This window comes from Orcinus orca, chromosome 3 (genome assembly GCF_937001465.1).
Source record: "Orcinus orca chromosome 3, mOrcOrc1.1, whole genome shotgun sequence".
NCBI classification, from domain to species: Eukaryota; Metazoa; Chordata; class Mammalia; order Artiodactyla; family Delphinidae; genus Orcinus; species Orcinus orca.
In genome coordinates, this window is record NC_064561.1 from 147,129,144 (window position 1) to 147,155,032 (window position 25,889).

At 36.8% G+C, this 25,889-nt stretch overlaps 1 protein-coding gene across 1 annotated transcript in view; it reads left to right on the plus strand.

Moving 5' to 3' along the window:
- Nucleotides 1-17,579, plus strand: part of EMB (embigin) — a 41,478-nt gene extending 23,899 nt beyond the window's left edge. Inside the window, exons 4-9 of the mRNA XM_004265942.3 lie at nt 196-284; nt 10,365-10,492; nt 13,074-13,353; nt 14,146-14,179; nt 16,529-16,583; nt 17,162-17,579. Of these exons, the coding sequence (XP_004265990.1) occupies nt 196-284; nt 10,365-10,492; nt 13,074-13,353; nt 14,146-14,179; nt 16,529-16,583; nt 17,162-17,179 (604 nt within the window). The 3' untranslated portion in view covers nt 17,180-17,579. The remainder of the gene's footprint in view (nt 1-195; nt 285-10,364; nt 10,493-13,073; nt 13,354-14,145; nt 14,180-16,528; nt 16,584-17,161) is intronic.
- Nucleotides 17,580-25,889: the final 8,310 nt, after the last annotated feature.

Genomic DNA, 25,889 nt, shown 5'->3' on the forward strand with positions numbered 1-25,889 from the left:
AAATTAAATTCTAAATATTTTCCTGAATGAGCATCCTTTCCTTTGCTGTCACTTGAATGTTATGCTAATATTCTAATTTGCACATTTACAAATTTTTTTCATCTTTAAATTTTGATTAACGGCTGAGTCTTTCATTTTCATTAAGGAGAGTTTTTCGAGAACTAAGCCTGTATTAATAACTTAAATTATCTTTAGGTTCACCATCGTTAATAGCGAACAAATGGGAAGTTATTCTTGTTTCTTTGAGGAGAAAAAGGAACAAAGGGGCACATTTAATTTCAAAGGTCAGTACTAATAATTTGTAGAGTAATAACTTTAGCATTATATTCTTAGAATTCTAAATCTTCAAATTTGTTGGGAAGAAAATATCTAGTTTTTGTGCTGAAATAAATCTTTACCATTATGTAAAGGTCTTGGATCTTATGCCATCATCTAAAATCCTGTTGTGTTCACAAAATAATTGTTGTAGAAAATAAACAAATAAATCCTCAATTTTTAAAATTATTATTACAATACTAAAAATACAGCTGAAAAAAAAGGCATCATGTGCTTTCTATTGAATCATAAGTGGTGACCTTGAAAATGGAGCTTCACAGTGTCTTCCCAGTGCTCCCTCCCCCAGTTTAAAACACAGGTTTTAGTTTGAAAGATCAGGCTGCCAGGTTATTTGTACCTCTCTTGTAGCAGTCTCTTGAATTTATTTATTTATTTAGCCCTCCCAACTCAGACCTTTTATAATACTCCTCTAGGTGTCTGAGTTATTGCATTCCTAGACTGTGAGAATATGCTTTGGTGTTCTGTATCAGTGGCTCCAGGACTTGGGATTTTAGGAACCCATAAAATTTAAAAATAATTTGGAGACGCACAAAGGTTGCCTGCTTTTGATTTCATCAAGTAAGGACAAACCCCAGAATGTAATCCACAGTTCTCCCCCACAGGAAAAAATAAACTCAAAGTATTTTACTCTTACCGTCATTAAACCAAAACTTTAAAGGTCTTAATCTCATAATAGAGACTAGTTGTTCAAGTTGGGTAATTATCTTCATGAAAAACCCATATTCTCTGATAGATAAGTGAATGTCACTGTCCCTGATGGTATTTGGGAAATGCAGTCTGTTGCCATATTAACTATCTTGGGCTTTGCTTCACATTAATTTACCAGCACACATGAGAAATTGTTTACTTTTTCCTAAAAATTGTGAAATCCAGCTAGCTGCTATGACAAAATACGAATTCTATCCCCAAAGTCCCATCAGTAGCAGAATGGGCTGACTCATCACTGCCATGATTTCAGATGGTCCCCTCCTTCATCCCTCCCTATAGTCCCTCTGCACTCAGACTCATTTCCTTCCTGTGGTTTTATAAATATTCCTACTGGGTAAATATAATAAATCCTTGTATTTATGCACTTTGGTCTCTGCAAAGGCAGAAACTATTATCATCTTTTGATTATTTTGATCATGTACATTCTCTTTTAACCTTCTTTCCTCCATTTGCCAAATTTAACCTAGTGAAGGATAGATATATCATATACATTTCCTTCCCTTATTCCTTTTCTTAACTTCCCTTTCCTTTTTCTTTCCTCAGTCTTTTTCTCTTGCCCCCGCCTTGCCATCCTAATGAACTAACAGATACTAAACACATGGACACACATACACACACACAAACACACAATCCTAGTACACATTTTATGTGTCTCCTTTAAATGTGTAAAGAAGGCCTACAGGTCTTGAGAAAATACTCATCAAATCTTGAGGCTCAAAGTGCCTCCAGGAGATTCAACTTTAAAAATTGCTTTGGGCTTCCCTGGTGGTGCAGTGGTTGGGAGTCTGCCAGCCGATGCGAGGGACACGGGTTCGTGCCCCGGTCCGGAAGGATCCCGCGTGCCGCGGAGCGGCTGGGCCCGTGAGCCATGGCCGCTGAGCCTGCTCGTTCGGAGTCTGTGCTCCGCGATCGGAGAGGCCACGGCGGTGATAGGCCCGCGTACAGCAAAAAAAAAAAAAAAAAATTGCTTTTTCCCCTCTTCTAAATAGCACTGTTTTCTAGAAATATGTACTAGTCATGCCTGTTCAAAGTTTAAATATCGAATATATTACATTTTTTCTTATTAGCACTGTTATGATAAATTACTTAAATTATTACTTGTAAGTGATCATTCTAGTCTCTAATGTGAAGATTAACAGAAGCATTTTAGTTTTCAGTGTACTAATAAATTTAATGCCAAGTAGTCTTAAAGAAGGCCTCTTGATCTGTATCTATTTTGAGTAACTAGGTTGATGCTGGCTGGTGTCAGAAGCACCTACACAAGGTCTAGGTTTGAAATCAAGTGCTTGAGGAATGCAAAGAGCCACTGAATATTTTTTTCTTTTTATAGTTTTCTTAAAGCAGTTTAGTTCAGTTAATTTGTTTTAAATGCCCACTTAACAATGTAACTTTTAAGTATGTACTATATCTTAAAGATTTTTATACAATTAGTAAGTTGGGCCCTTCCAGATTTTCTTTGGTAAAATAATAATTCTCTTTAATTTATCTAAGTTGAATATTGCTTGGAGGAATCATTTCATTTGAGTACAATTTAAAGGCATCTGCAGAACAATTCATTTTATAGTTATTATTTAATTAGATCTTGTAAGGCTTCTAGAATGGTGTATGTTTTTATTTTTACAAATATCCTATTTTACTCTTTCTCCACATGGATTGCTTATGGCTTTTCCTAAGAAGAGGATTATCTGTTCAATTGAGTGTGGATGAAAAGCCTGTTTTATCCTCCCTTTAAAATTGAGCCAAAAAAAAAAAAATTCTGCTATCGATCACATGAGTCAACTAAAGTGCATGAGCCTGAGTCCTCAGAACAATTTATCAGCAAAGTCCCTCCTTCTGCCTTTATGGGAACTGGTTGATTTATTACTACAGGATTATAAAAGGGCCTCAACATCACTGATTAGTACAGTGTGGAAAAACCTGCTGACTTTGTGTGTTTGGCTGTTGATGACAGTACAGGGAGAAAGCCAAAGTCACACTGGAAGCTTGCAACTGCTAATGTCACTGACTGCCTTTCACCAAGAAAGATGGGTGGTGGTCTGCAATGTTTTTTAGTAGTAGGTCAAATATTCTGAGGTAGATGCTGAAAATTTCTATAATAACCATCAATGTTAAAATCTCTTAGTAAAAAGATACAGAAACTTAGTTGGTAAAGCATAAGTAATAGGACATAGAACTTCTTGGAAGACATGGTGAGATTCTGATAGTACCAAGTGCTATGAAACCTGCCTTGGCCCAGCCATCTGTCCTCACTGGGAAGCATCCAAGGAGTCAAATGGAAGAGCACAGTAATAGAATCAGTTTGAACTTAAGCTTCAAACCCCAGTGCTAAAACCTAGTTCGCTGTCTTTGACTATATGGAAGAATCTTTTTCCCAATTTGATAACACCTAAACATCCTTGAGCCAAAAATGACACAGGCTAATGTTTTCTAGTCCATAAATATGCAAATATAAATCTCTAAGATTTACAACTCCATAAGGTTTTCACTTTCACTGAGTAGTTCCTAGACCTCATCTTCCTAGACACTAGCTTGAATCAGCAATTTCACCATCTTTAAACTTGAATTCTTTCAACCCCAAGATTTTGTGTGTCCTACTTTATCCAGAGTTCCCGCAGCAGTGAATTCCACCATTCTGTCTTCCAGGTCACTTATCTGTTCTTCTGCCTCAGTTATTCTGCTATTGATTCCTTCTAGTGTAGTTTTCATTTCAGTTATTGTATTGTTCATCTCTGTTTGTTTGTTCTTTAATTCTTCTAGGTCTTTGTTAACCATTTCTTGCATCTTCTCGATCTTTGCTTCCATTCTTTTTCCAAGGTCCTGGATCATCTTCACTATCATTATTCTGAATTCTTTTTCTGAAAGGTTGCCCACCTCCACTTCATTTAGTTGTTTATCTGGGGTTTTATCTTGTTCCTTCATCTGGTACATAGCTCTCTGCCTTTTCATCTTGTCTTTCTGTGAATGTGGTTTTTGTTCCACAGGCTGCAGGATTGTAGTTCTTCTTGCTTCTGCTGTCTGCCCTCTGGTGGATGAGCCTACCTAAGTGGCTTGATGGGAGGGACTGGTGGTGGGTAGAGCTGACTGTTGCTCTGGTGGGCAGAGCTCAGTAAAACTTTAATCCACTTGACTGTTGATGGGTGGGGGCTGGGTTCCCTCCCTGTTAGTTGTTTGGCCTGAGGCAACCGAACACTGGAGCCTACCTGGGCTCTATGGTGGGGCTAATGATAGACTCTGGGAGGGCTCACGCTGCCAGTGTCCTTGTCCCCACGGTGAGCCACAGCCCCCACCCCCCACCCCCACCTCTGCAGTAGATCCTCCAACACTAGCAGGTAGGTCTGGTTCAGTCTCTCCTGGGGTCACTGCTCCTTCCCCTGGGTCCCGATGCGCACACTATTTTGTGTGTGCCCTCCAAGAGTGGAGTCTCTGTTTCCCCCACTCCTGTCGAAGTCCTGTAATCAATTCCCACTAGGCTGCAAAGTCTGATTCTTTAGGAATTCCTCCTCCCATTGCCAGAGCCCCAGGTTGGGAAGCCTGATGTGGGGCTCAGAACCTTCACTCCAGTGGGTGGACTTCTGTGGTATAAGTGTTCGCCAGTCTGTGAGTCACCCACCCGACAATTATGGGATTTGACTTTACTGTGATTTTTATTTTTTAATTTTTCTTTTTACATCTTTATTGGAGTATAATTGCTTTACAATGGTCTGTTAGTTTCCGCTTTACAACAAAGTGAATCCGTTATACATATACATATGTTCCCATATCTCTTCCCTCTTGTGTCTCCCTCCCTCCCACCCTCCCTATCCCACCCCTCCAGGCGGTCACAAAGCATCCAGCTGATCTCCCTGTGCTATGCGGCTGCTTCCCACTAGCTATCTACCTTACGTTTGGTAGTGTATATATGTCCATGCCTCTCTCTCGCTTTGTCACAGCTTACCCTTCCCCCTCCCCATATCCTCAAGTCCATTCTCTAGTAGGTCTGTGTCTTTATTCCTGTGTAACCCCTAGGTTCTTCATGACATTTTTTTCCCTTAAATTCCATATATATGTGTTAGCATACGGTATTTGTCTTTCTCCTTCTGACTTACTTCACTCTGTATGACAGACTCTAGGTCTATCCACATCATTACAAATAGCTCAATTTCGTTTCTTTTTATGGCTGAGTAATATTCCATTGTATATATGTGCCACATCTTCTTTATCTATTCATCCGACGATGGACACTTAGGTTGTTTCCATCTCCGGGCTATTGTAAATAGAGCTGCAATGAACATTTTGGTACATGACTCTTTTTGAATTATGGTTTTCTCAGGGTATATGCCCAATAGTGGGATTGCTGGGTCATAAGGTAGTTCTATTTGTAGTTTTTTAAGGAACCTCCATACTGTTCTCCACAGTGGCTGTATCAATTTACATTCCCACCAACAGTGCAAGAGGGTTCCCTTACTCCACACCCTCTCCAGCATTTATTTTTTTTATTATTTTTTTTTTTAACATCTTTATTGGGGTATAATTGCTTTACAATGGTGTGTTAGTTTCTGCTTTATAACAAAGTGAATCAGTCATACATAAACATATGTTCCCATATGTCTTCCCTGTTGCGTCTCCCTCCCTCCCACCCTCCCTATCCCACCCCTCCAGGCTGTCACAAAGCACCGAGCCAATATCCCTGTGCCATGCGGCTGCTTCCCACTAGCTATCTACCTTACTGCCTTTGTTAGTGTGTATATGCCCATGACTCTCTCTCGCCCTGTCACAGCTCACCCTTCCCCCTCCCCATAACCTCAGTGCCCCGTCATCGGATGAATGGATAAAGAAGATGTGGCACATATATACAATGGAATATTACTCAGCCATAAAAAGAAACGAAATTGAGCTATTTGTGATGAGGTGGATAGACCTAGAGTCTGTCATACAGAGTGAAGTAAGTCAGAAAGAAAAAAACAAATACCGTATGCTAACACATATATATGGAATTTAAGAAAAAAATGTTATGAAGAACCTAGGGGTAAAGCAGGAATAAAGACGCAGACCTCTTAGAGAACGGACTCCAGCATTTATTGTTTCTAGATTTTTTGATGATGGCCATTCTGACTGGTGTGAGATGATATCTCATTGTAGTTTTGATTTGCATTTCTCTAATGATTAATGATGTTGAGCATTCTTTCATGTGTTTGTTGGCAGTCTGTATATCTTCTTTGGAGAAATGTCTATTTAGGTCTTCTGCCCATTTTTGGATTGGATTGTTTGTTTTTTTGCTATTGAGCTGCATGAGCTGCTTGTAAATTTTGGAGATTAATCCTTTGTCAGTTGCTTCATTTGCAAATATTTTCTCCCATTCTGAGGGTTGTCTTTTGGTCTTGTTTATGGTTTCGTTTGCTGTGCAAAAGCTTTGAAGTTTCATTAGGTCCCATTTGTTTATTTTTGATTTATTTCCATTTCTGTAGGAGGTGGGTCCAAAAGGATCTTGCTGTGATTTATGTCATAGAGTGTTCTGCCTATGTTTCCCTCTAAGACTTTGATAGTTTCTGGCCTTACATTTAGGTCTTTACTCCATTTTGAGCTTATTTTTGTGTATGGTGTTAGGGAGTGTTCTAATCTCATACTTTTACATGTACCTGTCCAGTTTTCCCAGCACCACTTATTAAAGAGGCTGCCCTTTCTGCACTGTACATTCCTGCCTCCTTTATCAAAGATAAGGTCACCATATGTGCATGGGTTTGTCTCTGGGCTTTCTATCCTGTTCCATTGATCTATTATTTCTGTTTTTGTGCCAGTACCATACTGTCTTGATTACTGTAGCTTTGTAGTATAGTCTGAAGTCAGGGAGCCTGATTCCTCCAGCTCTGTTTTTCGTTCTCAAGATTGCTTTGGCTATTCGGGGTCTTTTGTGTTTCCATACAAATTGTGAAATTTTTTGTTCTAGTTCTGTGAAAAATGCCAGTGGTAGTTTGATAGGGACTGCATTGAATCTGTAGATTGCTGTGGGTAGTAGAGTCATTTTCACAATGTTGATTCTTCCAATCCAAGAACATGGTATATCTCCCCATCTATTTGTATCATCTTTAATTTCTTTCATCAGTGTCTTATAATTTTCTGCATACAGGTCTTTTGTGTCCTTAGGTAGGTTTATTCCTAGATATTTTATTCTTTTTGTTGCAATTGTAAATGGGAGTGTTTTCTTAATTTCACTTTCAGATTTTTCATCATTAGTGTATAGGAATGCCAGAGATTTCTGTGCATTAATTTTGTATCCTGGTACTTTACCAAATTCATTGATTAGCTCTAGTATTTTTCTGTAGTATCTTTAGGATTCTCTATGTATAGTATCATGTCATCTGCAAACAGTGACAGCTTTACTTCTTCTTTTCTGATTTGGATTCCTTTTATTTCCTTTTCTTCTCTGATTGCTGTGGCTAAAACTTCCAAAACTATGTTGAATAACAGTGGTGAGAGTGGGCAACCTTGCGTCCCTCCTACTGTCTCATTGTGGCTTCTCCTTTGTCTTTGGGGTATCTTTTTTTCATGAGTTCCAGTGTCTTCCTGTCGATGATTGTCCAGCAGCTAGTTGTGATTCTGGTGTTCTCGCAAGAGGGAGTGAGAGCACGTCCTTCTACTCTGCCATCTTGGTTCCTCTCCACAAACCCTTATTCATCTGCTTTAGTCAAGGACTTGCATAAGTGTTTCAAGCAGCAGAATTGGTTTTACAGCTTCACTGAAAAGTTTTTTAATATATGTTATTAAAGGATGGATTGGTGCCACCTCCAGCATCTCAAAGCTGCTGTTTCTTCATTCTTCTGGGCCTTGTCTCCTGTGAATTCATCTTTTATTTTTCATCATTTTAATCTCTTTTAATCGCCTTTCTCAGATTGTCTGGGTGTTCTGTAAATGGCTCAGTTTGGACCCTTTTCCACATTTGGGGGTGTTTTTATACATTCCTATGGTTCTGAGATGAATTCAGGTGAATTTCCAGTTCTCCTTTTATTCTGTGTCTTATTTCTTCTCTGTTCCACATGGCCAACTGGCCTAGAAATTATTCTTGCACGTGACAATAATCCATGCCATTAAGCTGGCTAATGTAGGAAGGCTGTGGGCATTACAAATTGTACAAAAACTCAATTAAGAAAAGCAATACCAGTACATGATGACAACAAAAGTTCGAATTTTGTGGTGTTTGCTCTACACCAAGCCCTTTATATATTGTGTTCCTGTACTTAATTCTTTACAGTAACATTGTAGAAGGGTATGACCAACCTACGTCCTCAACACTAGTAACACTGAAGCTATAATTCTAATATTTCCTGGACCCAAATCTTACATGTTTGTCACATCATTGTCTCATTGTGCTGACTACTTCAAACGCTCACTGAGCTTTGAAATGGACACATATTAACCACATTTCCCTTAGTGTCCCTCAGCCTAATGGTAACCAATAAGGAGTGTGGGACACTAGTAGCCATTCGAAAGGAGTGTTCAGAATATCCTCTGGCAAGGTCAACTCACCAATTTCTTCTGGCTGGGATGACTTCAGTCATGCCAATCACATGTGTTCACTTCTCTCCTACCTCAGGAGTACCCTAGTGGTACCTTACTAGGTGCTCATAAACTATTAGTGGGGTGATTATAAATTCTGATTGGCAGTTCACATCTTTGGGTAATGTAAAATTCATTCAGTTTTATCAAAACATATTTCCTTGGTTATGAAAAGTATGAGAACCATTGACTTATAGATTGCTCTGTCATCTTATGATTTACACTTTCAGTGGTGATATACCTTCCTTATTTGCATCTCTTTATTATTAGCAGTGCCTCATTCAACACTCTGCTGGTCAGCACTGCTGATGAAGGAGGGGTGATATGTCCAATTGTATTTAGGCCCACGTTAAACCATAAGGAAAACTGAAGACTTCTGACACTCATCACTGTAACATTAATCACCTAAAGACAGAACCTGTGAAGAAATCCAACCCTATGTTTACCCCTATACAAGTGGTTATAGAAGTCAGAATTTCTTTTCCACTTATTACCAGTTATTTTCCCCTTCCTCATCTTTACAGTTCATACATCCAGCAAATGCCCAATATTCTTCTGGTAGTAGAAAGCCAAGAGCATTTAGAAAATGTATTTAATCTGTAAACCTAATTTTAGCAATTAAAATTGATCTTTCCATTTTCCACCCTGACCCTCCCCAAAATAAAATCTAAAAATAGGATAACAAGTGAATAGCAAACAGTATCTATAAAATTTGTCAACACAGTATTAAAAATTTAGACATTGTCTCTCTGCTGGCAAACCAAAAAAACAAAAAGGAAAAACAAAACACAAAACCTGCTAAAATTAGTAAAAGAAAAAAAAATCAACAAAAGTCATCTTTGTTGATAAGTCTGTCTCTCATAAAAGTGTACATTTTATAATACATCTTTTGAGGTCAATCAGAAGGAACTGATTTCACTATGGAAGCTGCTGGTTGGCTTTTTATTGCTTTGCTTATGTTCTTATGCTTTAATTTTCTTTACCAAGTTATTCATAGCCTTAAAACTTAATTTTTCTAAATTCAGTGCTCATTTTTATTGTTACTAATGGCATCTGCTTCAAACTTTAAGAAATTTATCACAATGAATATTAGTTTTTGTTTTTTTCCTACAAAACCACATGAAAGTGGGTTTTTTTTTTTTTTGGTATGCGGGCCTGCCTCTCACTGTTGTGGCCTCTCCCGTTGCGGAGCACAGGCTCTGGACACGCAGCCTCAGCGGCCATGGCTCACGGGCCCAGCCGCTCCACGGCATGTAGGATCTTCCCGGACCGGGGCACGAACCCATGTCCCCTGCATCGGCAGGCGGACTCTCAACCACTGCACCACCAGGGAAGCCCAAAAGTGTTTTTTATCTCATTTTCTTTCCTATTCTTTTCTCTTTCTCTAAAATTTCCTTTGCTCCTTTCTCATCTTCCCATCTTCTCCAACTCTTTTCATAAATCTGTGTCAAATAAAAATTTTAAATCCTGAAAATTTTGTCTCCTCACTAGAGTGCCATTTAAGGGTAAACTTTGAAAAAATATTTGCTCTAATGTAACTTAGTAGGTGGGAAGAAAGAACAGTCTTGAAAACATGAAGTTTCTTTCTTATCCAAAGCATGTAACAAACAGTCTATTACAATACTTGTAATTGTTATTGGCTCAATAATAGAAGACCTTCCTTCTGTTTCTATATTACTGACAATTACATTGCACCACCTACCTACTACAACTATAGGTCTATTCAATTTGAATACATTCCCCCTATTCAAACTCTTTCAGTAACATATGTTTCTCTCCATTTTTCTTAGTCCCTGAACTTCATGAAAAAAAGAAACCATTGATCACTTATGTAGGGGATTCAGTTGTCTTGATGTGTAAATGTCAAGACTGTTTTCCTTTAAATTGGACCTGGTACCGTAGTAATGGGAGTGTACAGGTAAGATCATATTTCTTTGACTTGAAGAAAACAAAATAAAAACTTTTATTTGATAAATAATAAGATTATAATACACTCACAGTTCTTAGGACTATTTATACTTCTGTTATCTTGTTCCTTAATATGTGTTCATGAAGAAAGAATAGTGATGAATGGAGCTGTCATTTGGTGTTTTTAGCATATTACATTATACATCTGAAGATACTCTTAATGTTTCATTAAGTGGTACTTTGTTTTTTAGATTTAGCCATTTATTAAAATTCTATGAAAGGAAGTTACAGTTCATTTTTAGTTGACAAGTTTAGATATAACCCCAACAAAAAAGATTCTTTTTTTCCTTATCATTTCATGAGAGTAACTAGAAAAAAAGAAAGGGAGTTTTCTTTTCCTGCTTCTGTCTCTGGAAACATTTGTGATAGAATGCAATACACTGGCAGCATCTGAGAAAAGAATGAAAATTTGGTAACTTAAACTCAGGTTTTAGGTTCTTTTAGTGTCACTGAGCTCTTTTGGACTTCCAGAGACCTAAGGGAAGCCAAATACTTTAAATTCCTATTAAAGAATTAATGGCTTTTCAAAGAGCTGATATTAAGAAAAACATGAGTACTTAAGAAATCATTTCTGGTTTTCTTCCTCCCAAATAGCCTCTAATAGCAGGGAAATTTAGGACATTGTCCTTTAGGGGACACCCTTTTATTGCCCTGGTGCTAATGAGCATTGAAATTGAAGTCTTGTAAAGGCAATTCTAGAAGGAACGGTATGAGACAGGGTAGATCTTAGTGAAATATTAAATTCCTTCTTAGACAATATTGATGCTATTGTAGACTGTTGACGACAGAGGGAATGACTTAAAAGGGTGAGTTACTGATTCTGTGATTGGTTTGAGTTTTCAAAGAGATAGCTCCAAATCACTTAGGAGTAGATTTAAACTATTAATATTTGTACTTATCTTGTTATTGATGATTAGGAAAGGCAATCATTTTGTGTATGGAAATAGTTTTAAAGAGCATGTAAATTTGTAAAAACAAGTAACAGACATAGTTTCTGAATTACATAGCCTAATTTATTTATGCATATGTGATACTAGACAAAAAAAGCTTGTCTAATTATATTAAACTTTTAGAATGTAGTCTGTACTTCTCTCCATTTGCTACACTAAGTTTCTCTCAATTTGGCCCTAAGCATGGGTTATGTTAGGATATGAGAAAAGCGCAGGGAAGAGGGTGCAAGTCAAAACTTTAGGTCAAGTGTTTTTTCAAAAAGTAGGCGAACCATCATCTTCATCAGGCTTACCTGGGGCACCTATTAAACATGCAGTACTTTATCAGCTCTGAGTTAGAGTACATTTGTAACAAGCATCATAGGCAATGCTGTGCACAGTGAGCCAGGTTGCTATAATTTTTTTGGCAAATGATAAACTCACAGACAGTTCTTCATCAGATAACCTCCAAGAATATTTGTATGCAAATTAGCATTTACTGAGCAGTGCAGTTGAGTGATAGAGCAATGAAGGCATCAAATGGCCTGAGAATAAAATTTAATTTAAATGGATTAAATAAATTAGCCACCAAATAGCTTAGTATGGATCTTAAAAGGCTGAGGAAAACCCAGTGAATCTCAGAAGCCAACATGTCAGAAAGAGAGAGAAATTCAGCTATGAGAGAAGACAAGGTGCGCAGACCACCATGTATACCAGGCTTAGAGGGATTTCTACCATTTCTTCTACATCAGCTTCAAAGGCCTGAAGATTTCGTCTTCAGTTCCAGTTTGAGGAACTCCCAATGCCATGAGCCAGTGAACTTCCTTTACAGGAATGATCAGATATAATAGCTTCATTAATTTAATAGTTGATTTAATGAATGTATGCCTGCAATTGTGAAGGAGGAAGTATTCTGAACTAGTCAGGGATTGTAACATGAAACCCGGATGGCTGGAAAATTTCTGTATTTCTAATTCGCATAGAATATTTACCCACGATGACTTGCACACTGTAGTTTCAAACATTCAGTGCTAAGTAGTTAAAGCAAAGTGTACTTTTCCTTTGTTTGCTACCTTTAAAAGATCAAACTATGGTAAGACTTGAGCTCTGTATGTATAACTTCTCACATACTTTAATGTGCTCCCTTCTTTAATAAATTTATTTATTTTTGGCTGCGTTGGATCTTCGTTGCTGCGCTCGTGGTTTCTCTAGTTGCGGCAAGCGGGGTCTACTCTTCGTTGCGGTGCGCGGGCTTCTCACTGCGGTGGCTTCTGTTGTTGTGGAGCACGGGCTCTAGGTGCACGGGCTTCAGTAGTCGTGGCTCGCAGGCTCAGCAGGTGTGGCTAGCGGGCTCTAGAGCACAGGCTCAGTAACTGTGGCATACAGGCTTAGTTGCCCTGGCCCAGGCTCGAACCCCTGTCCCCTGCATTGGCAGGCGGATTCTTAACCACTGCGCCACCAGGGAAGTCCCTAATATGCCCTTTTTCTGGTAAGCAGTTTTCTTGGTACTATCTTGTAGCTTTCACTCAAAACTAGATCATTCAGGACATGTATCTTTTATGCAATATGATAGGAATGCATTTTAATGTCTCCTTCTATTAGGTTCCTGTTGGTGTTCCAATGAACAATAAGTATGTGATCAATGGAAAAAATGCTAATGAAACAAGGCTCAAGATAATGCAACTTTCAGAGGAAGATCAGGGATCTTACTGGTGCCATGCAATATTCCAATTAGGCGAGAGTGAAGAACACGTTGAACTTGTCGTGCTGAGTTATTGGGTGCCTCTCAAAGCATTTCTTGGAATAGCTGTTGAGGTAGTTCTTTTAGTGGCTATTATTCTGCTTTTTGAAATGTACACCCAAAAGAAAAAGAAGCACTCAGGTAGGATTTCTTTTTTTTAGATAATTCTCATGTTATGACTTAATCCATTATGGTGGCTTTAGAAAAAAATCTAACTTTTGTTTTTTGTAGTGGTATTTATGTTAATAACAATGGTGACAGTGAGCTATGAGCTTATATTGATGGTCTTCCTGTATCAACTTCCTAAAAAAATTTAATGTTAAAATATACCTTTTTTCCCTTTTCTTTGGTGTTACTGGGACCAGCACACCAATTAAATGATATGTGCACTGGTACTGGAATATTAGAAAATTCTGCATTAGCTTAATATAAAAGATCTCAAAGACAAACAATTATTCTTTCATTTAGATAACTCATTTTTAAAAACGTTTTATCAAACATTCTGAAATTCTCATAAAAGACATTGCCTGCCAGCTTTCTGTCTTCATAGCCTGTGCCTGATGGATAACAGACTGAGAAACCAATGGTCCCCTAAGAAAATTTATTTTATATTCTGTATTTTTTCCTGATTTTGTACTAAATTTTTCATAACTTAAATAATTACAAATCAGTCAGTTCTGTTTTTGATGATCCCAGGCACCAGACTATGCTTGATCAAAACTGCAGGCAATTTTGCAAGTCGGGAGAGCAGGGAAGGAGTGGACATGATGGAGGGGCAGCTGTCTGATGGGGCCCATCTCTTTCATTCCAGAGCGGGAAAACAGCACAGGCAGTCAGGGGATGTTGAATTCAGGGGAAAGTAGAATTGAGCATATATGCTTTGTAAGAATAATAAACCAATCTTAAGAGTTAAATTCTTCTTTTGTTACACAGATGATGGGAAGGAATTTGAACAAATTGAACAGCTGTAAGTATTATTTTTATAGGTTAATTTTCACATGCGTAAAATACAGGTAAATATGAAATTAAATAAAATGTTTGCAGTTAGAGGAAAAAAGTACAAGAGTATATAACGTGTGTGTTATTTTCTGTAGATGTCCATGTTGTGGTGAAGAATGGCATTTGGCATTTACCTGCATGCAACAGAATCCCCCTCCACCACTTACTTTCACGTCTCTGTGCTTCAGTTTTCTCTTCAACAAAATGGGTTTAATGATATTACTTACCACATAAGGTTTCTGGATTAAATGACTTTCTATGTGTAAAAATTCTTACCATAGGCTTTGATGCACAGGAGGCACTCAAGAACCATGAGGAAGTATTATTTGTGTAAAGCAATGATTCTCAACCCTGGCTATATTTTTGATCACTTAGGATGCTCCTTAAAATTACAGTTACTCAGACCTAACTGGATATCTTAGATCAGAACCTCTGGGATGGGTGCCTGGGCATCTGTATTTCTTTAAAGTGCCTATCACTGATTCTGATTCTCAGAATTCAGTGTTGAAAATCACTGGGCTAGAATTGTGTCATTATTTTTGAAGGAACACAAATTGTGGCATATTTCTGTTACAGTCTCCTTTGTTTAGAGTTGAGCGGAGCATGAGGAGAACTAGGAAGAAAATTACCAGGGATATCATTTGGTTTGGTGAACATGGGAGTTACTGAGCCCACCAAGCCAGAGAACTGACAGTGGAGCCTAGTGAGAGAGGTGCTTAAAGTCCAAGTAACACTGCCAAGGGCTGGGGACCAAGAAAATGAGACCAGATTAAAGGAGCCGAAAGAAACCTAGGAAATGGGAGGGCTGAGCAACTATTACCAACCCAAAATGACACCTGAAGTTTATCTTTTTCAGTCAACAGGGGCTCTGAGGTGTGAGTGCTATAGCCACAGTTAAAGAGCAGGAGTGGGGCGGACAGCTGTCATGCAGATATTCGTAGACATTATTCAAATAGTTATTTTTTACTCAGTTCACACATGGCAGGTAACTTAAATCAACAGGATATAACTTCTAAATTAAGAGCATAAAATAATAATTAAGGGCATAAAATAATTATTTTATGGGTCAGGAGTTCCATAACCCCAGATAGGAAAAAAGTGTTGTCTTAGAATCAGAGACTCTCATGGTTGGAAGGAATTTGAATCTCTTTTTGGAGAACTTGGACATCTTGTTTGTATTGATTTGAACATTTTATCTTTCTGGTTCCCATGTATTGATTACCTTTCTTATACTCAGAGTCATATAAAAAACATGACCGTCATTCAGGTATTTGAAACAACTACTCCCTTGCCTGGATTCTTTTGTTCTCCCAGCTCAGCCTCCCCAGTGCTTCTATCCAGTCCCTTGCAGTCACATTTCTCATCTTTAGGTTATTTCAGTATCTTTAGATTTAAATCAAGTATCAAGGGCACTTGTACTCATTTAGAGCAACTTTTCACCAATGCTGTTTTTAGAATTTTTAGTTTAGGAGATAAATTTTTCTTTACAGAGAATATTGTTTATCAATACATTTTATATTTGATGCTTATATATGTGTTTAGATACCAGTGATTCATAGAATTTCTTGGTGAAAATGACTTTTAAAAATAGTACACTACTAAATAAGCATATAACATCAAAACAAGCTAGTCATTTCAAACAGCATTTATCTGATCCACCCAGATATTTAACCCACACAATTTCACACAATATTTAACCTACCTGGCCCATCCCCCAAATTTTTAGACAGCCGATTAGGTTGTTGAATTTATTATCTGGTGGTACTAGTTTAATGAGCTCAAGCCTGCCAATAACATCTAGAAGGGTTTTTATTATATACCCTTGTAACCTAGTTTAGTTTTCCTTAAGAATCTGGAGCCCACATTGTGGTCTTACTCTGATGCACATTGGATAGATAAAGAACCATGTTTAACCTCTAATTCAATGTAATAAACATGTTGAATTACAGCACCTGTATTGCACATACTGGCTGAGCTCCTGATTGGCTATTATCTTGCATGTGTCAAAGTTAGGCTATATAACAACATATAAGTTAGGCTATATACCCAAGCCTCCACTCATGCTTGGGGAGAAACAATTCTCCCTCTGCATAAAAGAAACAGGCCTTTGTCACTGTCACCTGTGGCAACAGTTCCTCTCCAAGCAATGGCATACAAATAAAATCAACACTATGAGTAAAACATTTTTAGGAAGAATAAATTCTGTCTGTATTGACCTTTTAAATTTTAACCTGATGGCCATGATATAGGTGGTGTACTGACCTTAGTTTTATGCAATGTAAACATCTAGTAATTTTCTTTCTTGTTTTTTCTACAGGAAATCAGATGATAGCAATGGTATAGAAAATAATGCCCCCAGGCACAGAAAAAATGTAAGTTGCTTCAAAATGGTATTCCAAATAAAATTCAATATGCATAGGCCATTAATCCATCTACATTTTTTAGTTTTAAAAAGACCTAGTCATTCACTATGTGCTTGGATATGCTTTTTTAAACAATATTATAGGAGAATATACATAGTTACACAAAAATAAGCATCTTTTTTCCACCAGAGAACATGTAACAACCAATCTAAAAGTGAATCTATTACGCTGCAGATATATATTGTTTCTTTTGTCACCACAGGCTAGTTTCTTTTACAATTTTTTATGTAGTCTTATTTTTTTTCTCTCTCAGTTTTTCTGGATTCTCCTATTTTATTGTCACATATTCCCATATACTTGGTGCTATGAATGAATCAATATTAGCTTATTTTCTTTACTGATTAGAATCAAAATTTTCATAGTTCATAAACATTTTTTTCCTTGAGTATTTAGAATAGGAACTGTTGGTTTTGGCAGTAGTTTGGATCACCTCTTCCAGACATTTTTGCTTTGCTAAAGTGATAATAAGTTATTATAGAATAACCAGGTTATGCTAATTATGTTTCATTATGCTTTATGTAACTCAGGAATCTGTGGGCCAGTGAATGAGAAACATCATGTCAAGAGTCACAGGAAGATGTCAAAGAGTTTGGATTTCAGCTTTGTTTCTGCTTCCTGTTAAGAACACGTGAATTTTTATTTTTAAAAGGATGAAAAGTTTATGCAAGATGCTCAGCAGTAGCTTTGTAAATAATATATGCTATTTCGGATCTAAAGATATATTTTCATTCTATTATTATTTTACATTAAAGAAAGGTAAATTGTATTAAGTATGTTCTATGAGCTGTAACCCAGGACAATTAATTTCATTCTAGTCCTCAAGTGACACACAGAACAGACACCAGCAAAACCAAATAGTACACAGAGCGAATGTCACTCAAGACCTGTTTATAACCAAAGAATTCATTAAAGACAAACCCTTTGCCATTTGTCTTAAAAAGCTTTTTTCCCCAATCATGTTTACTAGGTGTAGAAGTATTTGTAATAATTTTCATGTAAAGTTCATCCTTCAGTCATATTGAAAAAAAGTGTCCTCAAGGGGAAATTAGCACTTTCTACCTTTGTTAATGATGGTTACTGTACAATGTCCATAAGAAAAACATACTTTTCTTACAAAAATATTGGTTTAAGGCAAGGAAATAAAACCATACACTTGCCCCAAATCTCCATCACCACGAAAGCAGATTTCCTAATCTCATTCCACTCATCGCCACTGTTTTCCCACACCAGGCTAAAGTGATATTTAGTCTTTATGGAGAACGTTTTTTTATTTTTTTTCTTTGTGGTACGTGGGCCTCTCACCGCCGTGGCCTCTCCCGTTGCGGAGCACAGGCTCCGGACGCACAGGCTCAGCGGCCGTGGCTCACGGGCCCAGCCGCTCCGCGGCATGTGGGATCCTCCTGGACCGGGGCACGAACCCGCGTCCCCTGCATCGGCAGGCGGACCCTCAACCACTGCGCCACCAGGGAAGCCCCCTGGAGAACATTTTTTTAAAGCTATGGGTTTTGGATTTCTTAAGTGACAGCTGGTGTTGATGTTGTAGGGTACAGGTTCACACAGACGGGATGTAGCACTGCTACTGACATGCTTCCGTGCTTCATGATTTCCTGGTATCCATGGCTGGCTAAATATCTAAAAATGAATTATTACTGGTTTATAATACTAATGCCTTTGTCTGAAATCAAGAAGTACTAAAGCAGTTCTATGTTGCTGCCAGTAACTTAGACTTTTCTTTAAAATAGAATACTTTGTTTCTATTGCATATATAACTGAACTATTTTATAAAAATCACTATAAGTCCAATGAAATCTGAATAGACATAAAAAGTTGTTAATGGTTTTGAATGTAACATTAACATCATATGGCAGGATACTAGGTTAGGTTTAAGACAGTGATGTGAAACCTGCTGGGGGGCCCTTGGTTCTGATGTCCCCCTGCTCACAGTGCAGCAGGGTTCCGAACAATCACAGGCAAAGAGGGAAGGATTTGGGATGGGGGCAAAGAACCCATGATCTTGGTGAATAGGGGATTAAAGCTTGAAAAAGAGGTGTTCAATTATTGAAAAAAATACTTTTTAGACATTTATATGATGTTCTGGCTGAGAAAATTATAATAAAATTCAGGTAGTGAAAAATTATACTTTATATGGCATCTTAACTAATGATGAAAATATTACTAGTATAAATAATACACATAAAGTGTCACTTGGAAGCTACTCATTTTGTTGCAGCAGTGTTTTGTGTAAAGATGTTAACTGTTGACACAAGTTTTGTTGAATAGACTACATCATTTAAGTAATGGCAAGTTTCATCTTATTCTTGTTTTAGAGCAATAAGCCAGGCATTTGTTTTGGTTTAATTAATTATTAATTTGATAAAATGATCTTGGGTGGTATCTATATGATGGCAGACAACCAAGCAGTTCACTTATTAATCTAAACAATTTGAATTCAGTGAAAAATTATTCAGACCTGCTATTTGACTAAGTCCAATTCAAAACAATGTATTTGTGACTGGACACATACAAATCCCCAATTTGTAGCTTATATGCAGTACGCATTCTTCTCTTGTGCCACCACAAAATGGTTCTCAAGCAAGAAAAATTGCTACCCCAATGTAAAATAATCTGAAATATTTATGTAGTAAATTGAATTTTCAAGTGTTAATGCTTGCTATTTTTCCTAGCAAAGACAATTCACTTCAGTAACTTTAAGCAGAAAAGGTACTCAGAAAATTAAAGTTGAATTTTGGCTTTTCAGAGTCTCTCTGGAGAACTTCCAGAAAATTATTCCACCACTGTTAGGTTAAAAATGGAATGCTTCCATTAACTAACCTCACGGAGATGAATGGATTAACTAAAAATGACCAATTGTAAATTGAAATGACCAACTGAAAATACTAAGCAAGCAGAAAAGCTGAAGTAGGAAAACTACTCCACGTTTATATATTAGACACCTTGGGAAATTCTATCAGTCTTTCTAGCCAACAGAGTTCTGCAGCATAATAAGTAGATTTAATGATGTCTTAAAATTCCCAGATTTTTCATATTCAGTTTATGCTCTAATGTAAATCTTCTCTTTGCAGTCTTTCCCTTTTTTCTCAGCATCTAGTTACCCAGGCCAAAACCTAGAGCTCACTGTGCTATTTTCTTCTCTATTAACTAATGTTTATTAGTCATGAGTCTCTATTCCTTTGGCCTTTTTAATAGCTCATTAATCCACCCACTGCTTCCCCTACCCCATGCTCGCCAGCTGCAACAGCTAAGGTCTTGATTTTCCTACCTCAATCTCATCTTCGGTTAATCATTTTTTGCATTGCTGCTGGGCCATATTTCTGAAACACAAATCTCACTATGTAGCTTAATGTGGCAGCTTCCATGACAAAGCTCTACAGGCTCACCTTTGCCATATCTTAGTATTGCAGTTTTCCAAATTGTGAATCCTTTCCCACTGTCTTGATTTAGCCTTGACATAGAGAGTCTGTCCAGAATGCTGCCCCCTGTGCTCCTCCCTTTTGATGAACTCAAGTTCAGCTTTCAAGACTTTACTCTGATGTTACTTCCTGGCAGATCCCTCATACCCAGCTGAGTATGTGCCGTCTTATGGGCTCAAATAACTCCATGTTTCTTTGTGCTTATTACCCTGTATTATAAATATGCACTTTTATGTCTCCTTCCTGGATTCTGCTTTTATTTCTGTATCCCATACCTACCACAGAGAGGGTACATTGGAGATGCCATGAAGTGTGTGGTGCATGGATAAATGTACAGGTAAACATCAAATTTCATAAAGTTATACTTATTTTTAGAAGAAAAATCTAAATTATGACTTCAGAATTGAAACAAAATACTTTAACAGAGATAAACAAGCCTTTAAAACTTCATTGTTTGCTTCTACTTCTTTGAAAAACAGTAATAATAGAATAAAAAGTCCTGTCAGATTTTAATAACGTGTAATAATCAAATGAGCAAAGGGAGTTCTGATTCCTAAACTATTATACAGGGTATGTTGCTTTCAACTTATCTAAATTCCTATTGGGGCTTCCCTGGCAGTCCAGAGGTTAAGACTTCGCCTTCCAATGGAGGGGGTGCGGGTTTGATCCCTGGTCAGGAAGCTAAGATCCATATGCCTCCCGGCCAAAAAACCAAAACATAAAACAGAAGCAATATTGTAACAAATTCAAGAAAGACTTAAAAAAATGGTCCACATCAAAAAAACTTAAAAAAAAAGTTCCTATTGTCCTTTATTTTTCATAGGCAGTGCAAATGTTAACCTTATTTTTATCCTTTATTTTAATTTATTTATTTATTATTATTATTTTTTTTGCGGTACGCGGGCCTCTCACTGCTGTGGCCTCCCCCGCCGCGGAGCACAGGCTCCGGACATGCAGGCCCAGCAGCCATGGCTCATGGGCCCAGCCGCTCCACGTCATGTAGGATCCTCCCGGACCGGGGCACGAACCTGTGTCCCCTGTATCGGCAGATGGACTCCCAACCACTGCGCCACCAGGGAAGCCCAATCCTTTATTTTAATAATACAGTGTATTGACTTTATATACATAAAGAATTTTAGTAATTGTAGTTCTTTTCATGGTACTGTAGATATTAGTGTCCACTCCACTAATTTTCTCTTTCCTCCTCCCTGCCAATACCTCAAGAATATCTGAAAGTACCTCAAAAGTACCTCAGAATATCTCAGAATCCAATTCAAAATTTGTATTAAATATATTTTTTAGAAAGCTTTCGTTGGTTAGTTTTGGTCACTGAAAGTTTGTCGTTAATTAAATTCATCAAAAGAAAAAGAATGTCAGTTCTGCTCACTTATTCCCTGGGTTTTCATCTTTGAGGCATTTAAATAGATTTATGCAAATTATTTACTGAATATCTACTTCTTTATAGAAAATGAATCTTCTCTAACTGAACAAGTTATGCAATGAATTAGGGACTTGCTTCCCGTTAGCATGTTTAGGTGGCAGCAAGTTCAAGTGTGTGTTCCAGTATTTATTAAAAGGCACACTGACCTATTATAGCTTTCTCTGAATTTATATTTATTGAATGACTGAAAAATAGATGAATGACTCAATTATTTTGGAATCTTAAATTATACATATTTATGTACTATCTACTTTGATTTTGATTAATTGCGAATTTATCTTCTCTAGCATAGATAAAAAGAAAACTGGAACTATCTATGTGCATTTCTTTCACGTGATATTTAGGAATGTATTTGCAGTATACCTGAAAGGTCAGTTACATGCTCAGTTTATCAGCTGAGTTCTTTATTGAGGGTATATCATATTATTAAATAGTAATAAACACATTTGTTGAGTGCTTAGCATGTGACAGGTACTGTGCTAAATACTTTGAAATGTGTTATCTCATTTAATTTCCACATCATCTTATGCTACAGAAACTATTAACTACTTTTTTATAGATGAGGAAACTGAAGCTTGAGAGATTAGGTATTTGGATCTGGGATTGAAATCCAAGGAGTCCTCCTCAAGAGTCTAGGTTTAACTACGTTGAACAGCTTTGGCCTGCTACTTAGGTGCTTCTTAGAAAAATGAGGCTATTATCTGTTAACTGTCTTTCTTTAAAAAAAATTTCACTCCTTTCGATGGTCAGTTAAATAATAAGTTCCATAATTTTATTCTTAAGGCTTATAGAACCTATTCTGTGGCATACTTGTGTTCCTGCAGTGGTGCTGGGGAATCAATATACTTCTGTTTGAGAGTTTTCATTGTTTTCTCAATAACTAGTGTGACCATAAAATTTATGATCCAAACACTGAGAATGAAATAAAGTGCTGTTTGTAATTTTACCAGGACAAACAGAAAACAGACTAAGTCACATTTTTAGCCTGTAGGTAGGAGCTAAGTACTTTATGGATGATCTAGCCTAGACACAGCAGTAATATCTGCAATTTTGAGTAATACACACTTTGAAATTTACCTCCAAGGAATGACCTATCTTTAGCAAATGCCAGGTGAGTTTCACTATAGAGATGTGCCTATAATGAGACAATTTAGTAAGCTTAAAGATTTATTACTTTTCAAAAGTAGTATGATTAAACTGTATCAGCATTTGAAAATGTGATTCACAAGTTGTAAGAGAAGCTGGGAAAGAAAGTCCTGTTTTTGATGGCCTGTGAAACGAACTAGACAATTCTTTGGACTTGCTTACCTTCATGATTAATGTGTCATAATGATAATATCTATATAATTCTCAATAAATCAGGAATGCCTGATTATGCCCTTATAATAAAATTTACTTATGAAATCAGTGAACATCACTCATGACTAACATTGTCAAAATTACTTTTAATCACATGATTAACCTGTAACATTTATATTTCATTATTTCTCATGTCCCAAATGGGAGAATGCTAGTGAAACTTGTTTAGGATATTGGTTAAAGTCTATATATTATTTTGGTGTGTTATCTATTAAGAACTTTTGCTTATAAAAATTGATTTTGCTATTTAATTTGTAATTTACCTCAGAAAATAATTAGCACAAATTCTTATTTTTCTAAAGTTTATTTGATAAACAAATGAAAATATTAGACTTATTACATATATAATTAACTATAATGCTATGTAATGGTTTAAAAATACCATAAAATATGATGCCATGAACTGTTTTTGTGTCTCTTAAGATAGAAATTTGACCATAAACTTTACTTTTTTTTTTTTTAAATCAAGGACCATGGGTTTATTATGACATATTTCCTAGTAGTTGTAATTTTTTTTTAGCATGTGTGTCTGAATTCTCATTAATGTCTTTCTGTATTTATGTAAACAGCACAGAAAATGTTTGTATTAGAATGTTTAAAAATGTTTTTGTTGCATAACTCAAAGGATATGCCTAATATGTATTTAAATTCAATAAAATGTACTCTGAATTAAAAATTTAAGTATTATAAAACGTATTTTAAATTTTTAATAATCACTTAAATGTGAATTTAAAGGCACTAGATAATAGAAAACACTGACTTTTTGATTTTTGATTATACACCCAGGAAATTCAAGTTTTGTAAAACAATTTGTGCTTCTCAAGTCCAACAAAAAAAACTGCCTACAGCTGGGATTCTGTATTTTGACACATCAAATAGAAAGTTAGAAAGGAATTTTCAAAACATATCAAGATATGTTTAGAAAATTTAAGACAACTGTGGCCTTGACAAAAATGGACATTTAAAATGAAATTAATGTATAGAACATATTTGCTTGTTGTCCTGGGTGATTTTTTTTTCCAACATTGCAATGTCATTTTCAATTAGTTTAGCAAAAACAGTTACAAAATATTTCAAAATCTGTATTCTATGAAAATGTCTACTGCTACAAAAGAGAATCAATATTCCAAACAGAGCATTTTAATGGTCCTGCCAGTCAGTCAAGGTAAAAAGAAAAACACATTAGGGAGAATAATAGCATATTTTACTATATATTACACTTGACTCTTACTTTAATTGAAATAATTAAATATATATATTAAAATGATGAACGGCTAATAAAGAAGTGTTTGTGTTGTAAAGCATATGAGGCCAATTTAAAAGGAGTGAGTAATTGTATTTGGGCAGTGACTAGATTAAAAAAAAGAAGAAATGATTGGGGAGATCCATGTCTGGAAAGACGTAGTTGACATATTTTCCTCTGTTCCTCCATCCAAGTATAGCTAACAATCTGTGCCTTATTAAATAAGTAAATATTTAATATTTACAGTAAAATATTCTGAAAAGTGAGGACAAGAATGCAGATCAACTAGGAACTTTGGGAAACAAGTTATGACACACCAATGAGATTCCTGATTCTAGGTGCTAGAGAAGCCAACAGCCTGGAAAAACCAATGGGTTCAGGTACAGAAAGCTCTCCTCTCTTTAGCCAAAGAACCAGGAAAGGAAAAATCTAGCGAGGCAGAAAGACATTTAGATAATAAGTATTCTTCTCCAGCCAAACACCACCACTGTGACTCCCCCATGCACAACCAGCAGCAAAAGTTGAGTGGGGAGCTGAGACTTTTAACCCACCTGGTGGTAATAAGGCACCTCTCCCACTCCTAGTGGAAGGCTGAATTCCTACTTCCATCCTAGAGGGACAAGGTACCCCTCCTTCCCTGGATGTCAATGGAGGCAAAAGAACTTGGATTTCCAACTCTACCTGACAGTAACCAGGTGAAGTACCCCTTTTCCCACCAAAGTGTCTCACAATACCTAAAGTATCCGGGTTTCAATAAAAACCTCACTCGTTTTACCATAAATCATGAAAATGTCTCGCTGAATAAGAAAAAACAATCAACAGATGCCAATACCATGATGAAAAGAGAATTATCTGATGATGATTTTAAAATAACCATCATCAAAATGCTTCAGTGAGCATTTATAAACAAATGAAAAAAAAGCAAATAAATAAAAAGTATCAGAAAATAAATAGAAGGTATAAGGAAGACCCAAATAGAAATTTTAGAACTGAAAAATACAATAACTGATTTTTTTTTAAAAACTCAGTAGATAAGCTCAACAGCAGGATGGAGATGATAGAAGAATATATCAGTCATACTTAAGACAACAATAGAAATTGCCCAATCTACAACATAGGTCATCTAGACTAAAAAATATGACAGAGCCTTAGGGACCTGTAGGATAACAACAAAAGACAAACATTTGTGTTACTGGAGTCCCAGAAGGAGAAGGGAAATGGCAGCACTGAAGATGTACTCCGAGAAATAAATAATGGCTGAAACTTTCCCCAAATTTGGCAAGTGACATAAACCTACAGATTCAAGAAGCTGTGCAAATAACACACCAAAACCCAAAGAAATCTATGCCAAGACACACTGTAATCCATGTTGTGAAAACTAAAAATAAATAATCTTGAAAGCAGCAATACAGAAACACCTTATCTGCTGGGACAAAAACAAACTGAATGACAGTGGGTTTCTTATCAAAAACCATGAAGGACAGAAAGAAGAGTCACAGCATTTTTCAAATGCTCAAAGTACTGTAAATCCAAAGTTCTATATCTGGTGAAATGATCCTTCAATAATGAAGTAGAAATCAAGACATTCTCAATGAGGGACAGCTAAAAAACTTTGTCACCATCAGACCTACCCTAAAAGAATGGCTAAAGAAAGTTCTCTGCAGGGGGTGAGCAGGTGGGGCTCATACCTATGTGGCCGGGTGGGGAGCCCGGGGGATGGGGGAATGAGGAGGCGGGGCAGGCCTTGCAACACCGTGCTTCGGCTCACATGGGCATTGGGT